Genomic DNA, 10,021 nt, shown 5'->3' with positions numbered 1-10,021 from the left:
TACACTTTCTTTGACTGCTTTCTTTTCTTTCATTCATTCATTCATTCCTTTCTTCCTTTTTACACTTTCTTTTACTTTATTTCTTTCGCTGTCTTTTTTATACTTTATTTTTATTAGTAAGACCCTAGCAACCAGCTCAATCACCCTAGCAACCATCTGGAATACCAGAGCAACACACCACACAGTGTTTATTATTTTTTTTTAGCTTTCTTTTAAACTTTTGTTTTTCTTTAACTTTCTTTCGGCTCTTTGCAAGCACCTAATCAAATATAGTCATTTAACATCACCTTTCTGAAAAGTGTTCACAGAACCGTAATGCACATCATCACCACCACCATCGTCGTCGTCGTCATGGTGTTCCACGCGGTCCCGCCTCTAAACACCGTGCGACTGTCTGCTTCCCAGCGACGACGTGTCGAGTCCTGACAAACAGCAGGGCCTTGTTCAGTCTAATCCTCCGTCACGTGCTGCGTCTCAGGCTCCTGATTAGTTTCTGAGTAAATCTCACTGATCTGTCTGTTATGCATTAAGAGATCAAAAGGTCGACTGTATATAATATAAATGCCATTTTTATTCAATATTTCAATAAATCTGTCTTTCGCGCACTCAACACTTTAAAGCACCATGTCTCAAGGCAGCCCTAAAAACAAGCAGAACAGACTTCAGAACGAATTTTACATCATCATCACACGTGACATGTGGCCACTGACTGCGATATATATTTACAGCGCTTGGACAAAGTGGCGGTTCTTCTCATGACAGCTGTGGCGAGTCCGTTATTTACACCGCAGGGGAAATGAGTATGTACATTCACTTTATAACTCAATAACGGCAACATGATCAAGGGCAACGTAATCAAGGGCAACCTCCCACACTCGCATGTTACAGCAGTTCTGGGTGTAGTGGTGACGCCTGACGTCGTGTCTGCACAGAACTACTGAGACATGCAGGAACGTGAACAGGCCGTGCTGAGAGTCTCTTCGATGCGAGTGTGTGTGTGTGTGTGTGTGTGTGTGTGTGTGTGTGTGTGTGTGTTTGAAATGAGTGTTAGGCAAAGTCCGTTGTTCGGGGAAGAAAACCCACTCTAGCTCTTCCTCAGGCTGAGGTCACTGCTGGTGACGAGTGGAGACAGAGAGGTGCTGTCAGACGCGTCGTCTCGCTCTTCTCTCCTCAGCACCAGGAACGCCTCTCGACTAATCCCCAACAACTCCCTCAGGCCTCTGTTCTCCAACTACACACACACACACACACACACACACACACACACACAGACCACGCACAGTTTTTTTTTTTTACCCAACACGAGGGATCTGTTTTAGCACGTCTCTGTGATGTGTAATGAATAAAACACTTGGCTTGCGTGCTGCTACAGAAAATATATCAGTGACAGGGTGGTGTGAAGGGTGCAGTTATTAGCCTGCGTTCACACAAGTCGCTTGTAGTTTGTCTTTTGTCAGCGTGTACCAGGTGTCCAGATTACAAAAGGATAGAAGCCAAAATGTAGCTTTAAATGAAATCTATTATATTACTAAAGTGGAAAAAGTGGGAAAATTGGTTGCTTCGGGCTCCGTATTTGCTCTGTTTGTAGATTAGAAGCGCAAATCGGAAAATTTCCTTCGTCTAAACAGTGACAAGACTGAAGTGATGCTTATTGGTTCACCTCACCACTTACGCAAAGCTGAGCCTTTAACCTTAAGTGTGGACGGCTCTGTTTTATAATTTCAAACTAAATAAAAAAAAAAACTTGGGGGTGATATTTGATCCTAATTTAACATTTGATCCTCATGTTCGAAACACTGTCAAAACATCTTTTTTTCATCTCAGAAACATTGCTAGATTACGCCCTATGCTGACATTCTCGGTGGCTGAAAAGTTAATCAATACTTTTGTTTTTACCCGCATTGACTATTGTAATGCTTTGCTGGCTGGAGTGTCAAAAGCTACCGTAAGTAAGTTACAGTTGGTACAAAACTCTGCTGCTAGAATCCTGACTAGGACCAGTGCAAGGGATCACATCACACCTATTCTGGAAGCCTTGCACTGGCTTCCTGTTAGGTTTCGTATTGATTTTAAAATTCTGATGCTTACTTATAAGGCCCTGAATGGTTTGGCTCCTCAATATTTGTCTGAGCTGTTAACCCCCTACATACCAGCACGTGATCCCCGCTCTTCCGAAGCTGGTCTTTTAACTGTACCATCAACTCGTCTTAGAACTATGGGTGATAAGGCTTTCTCTTCATTGGCTCCAAAACTGTGGAATTCCCTGCCCTCTGAGATTAGAAGTGCAGCATCTCTTAGTGTTTTTAAATCTTCTCTTAAAACATACTTTTTTGGGGTAGCTTTTCCATGTGATTAATTTGCTGTTATTTATACTGGCTCTGTTAAGAATGATTCTTATTTCTATCTTTGTATTTTATCTCTGTTTGTATTTTATTTCATTGTATCGTTTTAATTTGTATTTCAGTGTATTTTAATTTCTGTAAAGCGCTTTGAGATGCTAATTTAAAAGTGCTATATAAAATAAAGTTTTTTATTATCTAACTGTACTAGCTACAAACACTCTCCAGAGACACCACATGATCTTCGTTCCTTACAAGCACATTTTACTTCGTAGTATCTCTATAGACGTTGAACGAGAGATTGTATATGACAGGATAAGAAGAAAACACCCTTATCAGTTTTTCTTCCGTTTTGTCTTCGCGTCAACACAGTTGTCACAGGGGGAATAAAAAAAAAAAAAAACGTCACAAAAAACGCGCCACACGATTGGAAAGAGGAATCGTCTGAGACAGACGTTTGGATTTGTCGCTTTACTGCGTCGTACTTAATTTGCATAGAGAAAATCTCCACTCGCATGTCGCTATATCCTTGTCTGTAGCTTCGTCGCTAGCTAGTGTGAACGCAGGCTTACACACAAAAGCCATAAAACTGGTTATGTATGCGATACATAATAGAGGTGTATAAAAGTGCAACCTCCAGCTGTTTGATCCGCTCCTCGTCTTCACATGCACGGCCTTCGTCTACTTCAATGGCCTTCTTCATCACTGTGGCCATCTCGTTTATTTTGTCTATGTGCGCCTGCATCTCCTAGACACACACACACACACACACACACATCATGTTGATACACCACATACACACTGACACACTGTGTATCCTCTACATGCATATATACACTATATGGCCAAAAGATTGTGCACCCTGACCATCACACCCATATGTGCTTGTTGAACATCCCATGCCAGATTTATTCCCGCTGCATTTGCTGTTATAATGAGCTCCACTCTTCTGGGAAGCTTTCCACTAGATGTTGGAGCGTGGCTGTGGGGATTTGTGTTCATTCAGCTACAAGAGCATTAGTGAGGTCAGGTGCTGATGTTGGTGAAGAGGTCTGGGGTTCAGTCGGTGTTCCAGTTCATCCCAAAGGTGTTCAGTGGGGTTGAGGTCAGGGCTCTGTGCAGGACACTCGAGTTCTTCCACTCCAACCTTCACACACCATGTCTTCATGGAGCTCGCTTTGTGCACAGGGGCATCGTCATGCTGGAGCAGGTTTGAGTCTCTTAGTTCCAGTGAAGGGAAATTGTAAAGCTAAAGCATACAAAGTCATTCTATACAAGACTTTGTGGAATGATTTTGGGTAAGGAACACATATGGGTGTGATGAGATGGTCAGGGGTGCACATACTTTTGGCTGTATAGTGTATGTGGAAAAAGAGTGTAGTACTCACATTAGTGTGCTGCTCTTTGAGCTGCGTGACAATCGCCGGGTCGTCTCTCTTGCTGGCCATGAGGAGGCGGAACACCTGCTCTCTGTACTTGCTCATGATCAGCTCCAGCGCTGACTGGTGCTCTTCTAAAGAAGTACGCAACTCTGAAAACACAATGAGAAAGATCTCTTTAGGGAGGAGGCTTTAAATCTAAAATAATAGTACATTTTTAACATTCGTTTAAAAGTACACACTTCCTGTTTGCAAGCAAAGAATTTATTATACATGAGCTCCACACACACGCACGCACACACACACACACACACACACACACACACCTTTGTTCTCCTGCTGCAGTTCCCGTATTTGCCGGTTTTCCTGCTGAATACCCATTACCAGAGTAGAGCGTGGACGATGCCTCGCCACCTGGTTAAGTGCCTCGATCTCTTCCTGATACTAGAGAGCGTACAGCGAGGTTAACAAATCAAGCAAAAATAAATAAATTGGACAAAGGAATGATCACATAAAATCACACAAAATTCACAACAAGGAAACTGCCTGGTGCATAGAGAGGTGAGATAAACAAGAAGAGACAGAGGAAGTGCTTTTTTATTAAGGTGAGAGTGAAAGTGCTGTGAGACGGGTGGTGAGCTGACATTTAGAGGAGAAGAGATGAGGTGAGATTTCACACAGGTTCTGTGGAAGTGAACTGCAAAAGCTTAAGTGCCAATCACAAATAGCTTTAAAAAACAAACAAACAAAAAAAAAAAACAGAGTTATTATTTAACAACAAAAAACGTATAACCTTTGACATGTTAGGAGACGTTTATTCTTGGGGATACGTTGAGTCTCGGGGGTCAGAGGACTCTGTGCTTTGCGGTTTCTCGGTAACATGTTTATCTTTCTCTTAACTGCTGCTATAACGTAAGTGAGAACAGGAAGTAATCTGTCTCACAGTTCAAAGTTTATTTAAAAATTGTAATCACTGTTATTCATTCATTATTCAGTGGATATCTTTACTTGCATACTACAGACCTAAAGCTAAAACTCTAATGAAATATAAAATTATCCTGATGCTCGTACTGAGGATCCGTTCAACGCAGTACGATTTGACTCTACAGTACAGAGTTGTGGATGAGTAATGACTCAAAATCACTCTATCCAGTGTCACTCTTTTGAGTCTGGCTCCTCTCAAGGTTTCTTCCTCATGTCGTCTCAGGGAGTTCTCCTCTAGCTTGTTCAGAAAGGATCTAAATCGACACTATACGGCCAAAAGCTTGTGCATCCATATGTGCTTGTCGAACATCCCATTCCAGATTTTGTCCCCCACTGCTGCTGTAATAACCTCCACTCTTCTGGGAAGGCTCTCCACTAGATTTAGCTCTTCTACTCCAACCTTGGCACACCAAACTTTTTTAGGCAAACAACCCCAAATGGACATTATGAATTTTCTATGACCCCAAGCCTTGACCACCCTACATCTTTTTTAAATTCTAGATTTATGATTTAGGACTACTGTAACATTTAAACATTTTAATATTTACTGTAACATTTAAAAAAATGTGGCTCTGGGGCTGCAGTTGCCACGAGCACCTTCGTACTCAGGACTCCATCAGTGGACGGTGGATAGATTTTAACCAACTGGACATCTTGCGAAAACTGTGGTGAATTTACAGGTTGCACATTTGCACTATTTGTCCATATAGTACACAGTTATAGAAGGGAATGATTTATAATGGCACTATCCAGTGTCACCCAGATGAGGATGGGTTCCCTTTTGAGTCTGGTTCCTCTCAAGGTTTCTTCCTCATGTCGTCTCAGTGAGTTTTTCCTCACCACCATCACCTCTGGCTCGCTCATTAGGGATAAATTTATAAGTTTAAACTTATATCCTGAATTTATTTATTTCTGTAAAGCTGCTTTGTGACAATGTCCATTGTTAAAGGCGGAATTGAATTTTATGATGTCAGTAATATAGCTACCTGTACCATAAGTAACTAAAAACCAAAGGAATATCGCTGGCACTGAGTTATCAGTCTAATGGGAAGTGTTGTGTTGTTATAATAAAGTAATCCCGACCAGGGCGATGTGATTCGGCCTGACGTGAAGCAGAGGAGTCCGATTTATACTCGGCACATGATTTTGTGTGTGCGTGTGCTGAAGCAGCAGTAACGCAACTGGTATTATTGCAAAAACACACTCGCTGTGTATCTTTTGTACATCCAGAAGATTTCAAAGTGATATTCACTAGCTGGCACAGCAGAGCCAAAACATCCCTGTCCAGCTGGTTTCCAAGTTGAACTGTAAAAGGTTTAGCGGTTTCATGCACAAGCTCTTTGAACTGTCTGTTGTCGTCGTGACTGTTGTCATGATCCACGCCCCCAATCGAAATCTCTGAACATACATTTAAAAATATGTACTTGTGTAAATATTTAGAAGGCTGGTACACAAAACAAACCTTTTAGTTGGTGACAAAAGAGGATTTTAAAATACACTTACTGTAATAGGAAAACTGGTTAGTGTTAGTACTCAATAACGCTCTAGAATTGTACATAACTATAAATCTGTCCACGTATTAATTTAAACGTGGCTTGTCCGAATGGGATTTCAATATTTCTAATATTCATTTGTAAAATAATTGTATGAGACAAATAAAGAGATAATCAGATTCTCTCGTTACACCATTTGTAAAGAAGACGACCCCACGTGGGTTCACAACCCCTAGCTTGGGGAATATCATGTCTTCATGGAGCTCGCTTTGTGCACAGGGGCACATGCTGGAACAGGTTTGGACTACAAACAGTCCTACATTTACAGAGTTTAATTCACCTACTACACTATATGGCCAAAAGTATGTGCACCCCTGACCATCACATCACTCATATGCGCTTGTTGAACATCCCATTCCAGATTTATTCCCCCTGTGTTTGCTGTTATAATGAGCTCCACTCTTCTGGGAAGCTTTCCACTAGATGTTGGAGCGTGGCTGTGGGGATTTGTGTTCATTCAGCTACAAGAGCATTAGTGAGATCAGGCGCTGATGTTGGGATGTCGAGGAGGTCTGGGGTTCAGTCGGTGTTCCAGTTCATCCCAAAGGTGTTCAGTGGGGTTGAGGTCAGGGCTCTGTGCAGGACACTCGAGTTCTTCCACTCCAACCTTCACACACCATGTCTTCATGGAGCTCGCTTTGTGCACAGGGGCATTGTCATGCTGGAACAGGTTCGGGCCTCTTAGTTCCAGTGAAGGGAAACTGTAATGCTACAGCACACAGAGACATTCTATACAATTGTGGGCTTCAGACTTTGCGGCAACAGTTCAGGGGGGGGAAAAACACATATAGGTGGTGATGTGATGGTCAGGTGTCTACATACTTTTGGCCGTATGCTCCGGATGCTTTGTGACCGTGTCCATTGTGAAGAGCACTTTAGAAATAAAACACTGATTGCACAAATACAGTTGTGGAATAGAGTACAGCTGTACTAACACATGTACGACAACCACTGTGTTTTAATGATTGATTAGATCAGGTGTGTCCAAGCTGATCCACAAAGAGCCGGTGCAGGTTTTCATTCCAACCAAGCAGGATTCACACCTGATTCCACCTGATTAATCAGTGGATCCTGGCGTTCAGGAGACTCAGGTGTGGCTGCTGCTTGGTTGGAATGAAAACCTGCACCAGCCCTTTGTGGATCAGACTAAAGAGCGATATGAGATGTGTGTGTGTTTTTGATGATGATGATGATGATGATGATGATGAGTGTGAGTGTGTACCTGCTTCATGGCCTCCACGCGTTTGTTCAGCACAGTGGTTTGCTCTATCAGGATCTCGGCGGCGTTGTCGTGATCCCGGAGCCGCTCCACCAGAGACCTGGCGTCTGTCAGCACCTTCTCCAGCGAGCAGCTCATCTCTACCCATGCACAGAACCACCCAAAGACCTCAAATTACAGTTTAATACCGCGTTTATCCTTATTATTAGTGTTCCAGTTATCTGGGGAAACTATTACACTGAACCTGTAACAGCCTCAGCTTCTTGTTGACTACGTGCTGCTGAAACTGTTTATTTTTAAAAACACAGATCATATGAACTAGCTTGCTATCGCTAGCTCCTAAGCTATGAGCTAAAATAAACATGATGCTAGCCAAAACAACGCTGTATCACTTACTACTGGTATATTACAACATACTAGAATTACTGGGGTCTATAAAATACCTACCTTAAACACACAAAAATCAGCCAAAACGCTAGCTTAGTCGAGTAAGTTTACACTTCCTGTTCCGGCATCGGTGACGTCGATAAGCTAGGCATTATGGGTAACGTAGGAAATGTCTATTTTCGTTACTAAGGTTTCCACATGAGGGAGGCACTTTGCCAAGCAAGACTCAGAAATGTTCCTCTTTTGTTAGCAACAAGCTAGCCAAGCAATTTTAAGCCTCAAAACAGTGAACTGTAGAGTCAGTGTTACAGATTTAACAGGTGAAAATGTCTGTATATACAGTGTAAATACTGAAAATACTTGTATATACAGTGTAACTCATTTAAAGGTAAAGAAGTGCTGCTGTTAACGCTGTGAGCGGCCATGTTGGTTTGACGTCACTCCCTGAACTCAGGGTCGAGGAGATCTAGGAGCTGTAGAGTTCCCAAGTGCATAACCTCAACTGTTCAATAAAAACAATATAAAATGTTAATTAAAGCTATTCCGATTAGACCAGATACACCAACTCCATCCCTATATTGAGCTCGTCAACTTTCGGTCATTGAAACTTCAAGGAAAATAAGCGCAGTAACAAAATTCGTAGAGTCTGCATGATCAAACAAATTGGGGTAAAAGAGATTATATCATTAAACAATATTTGAAAAAAAATTTAGGCAAATTTCTCTGACAAAATATCTTTCTTTTTTTGTCCCCCACAAAAAAAAAAAAACAAACAAAAGAAATAAACTTTAAAATGATCAGTGATATTTATCCTTCTAATGATTTCCTAAGGAGGAAATTGAATTTGGATTCCAATAAGTGCTATTTGTGTAATGAAATTTATGAAATTTAATTCCTAGCCAGATTTCTTTGTTCATAAAATGTAAACATGCACTGAAATTGTTTAACTTGTTTAATTCATATAAATTGATATGAATGCTATATATAGTGTTCCCTTCACCCCTGCCCTGTGGAGGTTGTTGGCGATGTCACTGACTGTTGTTTTTGGGTTTTTTTTCGTAGTTCTCACAATGTTTCTGTCACCAACTGCTGTTGTTTTCTTTATCCGATCTGTTCCATGTCTGGTTGTTAGTACACCAGTGGATTTTTTTTCTTTTTCAGGACATTACAAATTGTTGATTGGTTATGCCCAGTGCTTGTGCAATGGCTCTGATGGATTTTCCCTCTTTTCTCAGCCTCAAAATGGCTAGCTTTTAGACATAGACAGCTCTCCGGTTGTTGGTTTATCCTTTTTAACAACAAATTCAGTCTTCACAGGTGAAACCCAGGGCTCAAACCAAGAGTAGACATTCAGAGCTATTAACTGTTTAAACAGCCGATCTAACAGGGCAACAAGAAACACCTGTCAGTCACATGTTCCAATATTTTTGATCACTTGAAAAAATGGGTGGGTTCAATCAAAAGGTCAAACAAAAGGTCCCAAGTTGTTTAAAACATCTAGCTGTGAATGACAGGAAATGAAAGCTGAAACTCTGATCTATTGTCTCATATTTGGCTTTCAATCTCAAACCCAAATGTCTTCAATGTGTAGTGAAAGAAATAGAATTGGCCTTGCTGTTTGGAGGGGACTGGTGTGTGAGTGTGTGTGTATATATACGTACACTTACTCGTGTGGCAGCAGCTTCAGGTAATGTTCACGTCAACCATCAGAACAGGGAAAAAATGTGATGTCAGTGAATTTGTCCATGGCGTGATTGTTGGTGCCAGATGGGCTGGTTTGAATATTTCTATAACTGCTGATCTCCTGGAATTTTCACACACAACAGTCTCTAGACGTTTCTCAGAATGTTGCAATAAAGAAAAAACACCCAGCGAACATCAGTTCTGTGGATGGAAACACCTTGTTGATGAGTGAGGTCAGTAGACTGGATCGAGCTGACAGAAAGGCTGCAGTAACTCGGATGACCACTCTGTACAACTGTGGTGAGCTGAAAAGCATCTCAGAATACACAATACGTGGAACTTTGAGGCAGATGAGCTACAACAGCAGAAGATCATGTCGGGTTCCACTTCAGTCAGCCAAGAACAGAAAGCTGAGGCTGCAGTGGGCACCAGCTCGCCAGAGTCTGATCTGAGGAACCTCGATTTTGGCACCAACAC

The 10,021-nt window shown here is 41.6% G+C and overlaps 1 protein-coding gene across 1 annotated transcript; it reads right to left on the bottom strand.

Moving 5' to 3' along the window:
• Nucleotides 1-551: 551 nt before the first annotated feature.
• fgfr1op2 (FGFR1 oncogene partner 2) lies at nucleotides 552-8,079 on the bottom strand. The gene is made up of 6 exons (XM_053236960.1): nucleotides 7,922-8,079; nucleotides 7,478-7,614; nucleotides 4,045-4,162; nucleotides 3,728-3,870; nucleotides 2,974-3,087; nucleotides 552-1,231 (listed from the first exon to the last, which is right to left on the bottom strand). The coding sequence occupies exons 2-6, from the start codon at nucleotides 7,610-7,612 to the stop codon at nucleotides 1,085-1,087; spliced, it is 657 nt and encodes a 218-aa protein (XP_053092935.1). The 5' UTR covers nucleotides 7,613-7,614; nucleotides 7,922-8,079; the 3' UTR covers nucleotides 552-1,084.
• Nucleotides 8,080-10,021: the final 1,942 nt, after the last annotated feature.

Source organism: Pangasianodon hypophthalmus, chromosome 9 (assembly GCF_027358585.1).
Source record: "Pangasianodon hypophthalmus isolate fPanHyp1 chromosome 9, fPanHyp1.pri, whole genome shotgun sequence".
NCBI lineage: Eukaryota > Metazoa > Chordata > Actinopteri > Siluriformes > Pangasiidae > Pangasianodon > Pangasianodon hypophthalmus.
The sequence above is the reverse complement of the archived record's forward strand: the minus strand, read 5'-3'. Positions and strand labels throughout refer to the sequence as shown.

Coding starts and splice junctions, on each gene's coding strand:
- fgfr1op2 (XM_053236960.1), bottom strand. CDS start 7,612: ATGAGCTGCTCGCTGGAGAAGGTGCTGACAGACGCCAGGTCTCTGGTG. Junction 3,871..4,044: donor ACTGCAGCAGGAGAACAAAG/GTGTGTGTGTGT, acceptor TTGTGTTTTCAG/AGTTGCGTACTTCTTTAGAA. Junction 1,232..2,973: donor AGCGGATCAAACAGCTGGAG/GTTGCACTTTTA, acceptor GTGTGTGTGTAG/TTGGAGAACAGAGGCCTGAG.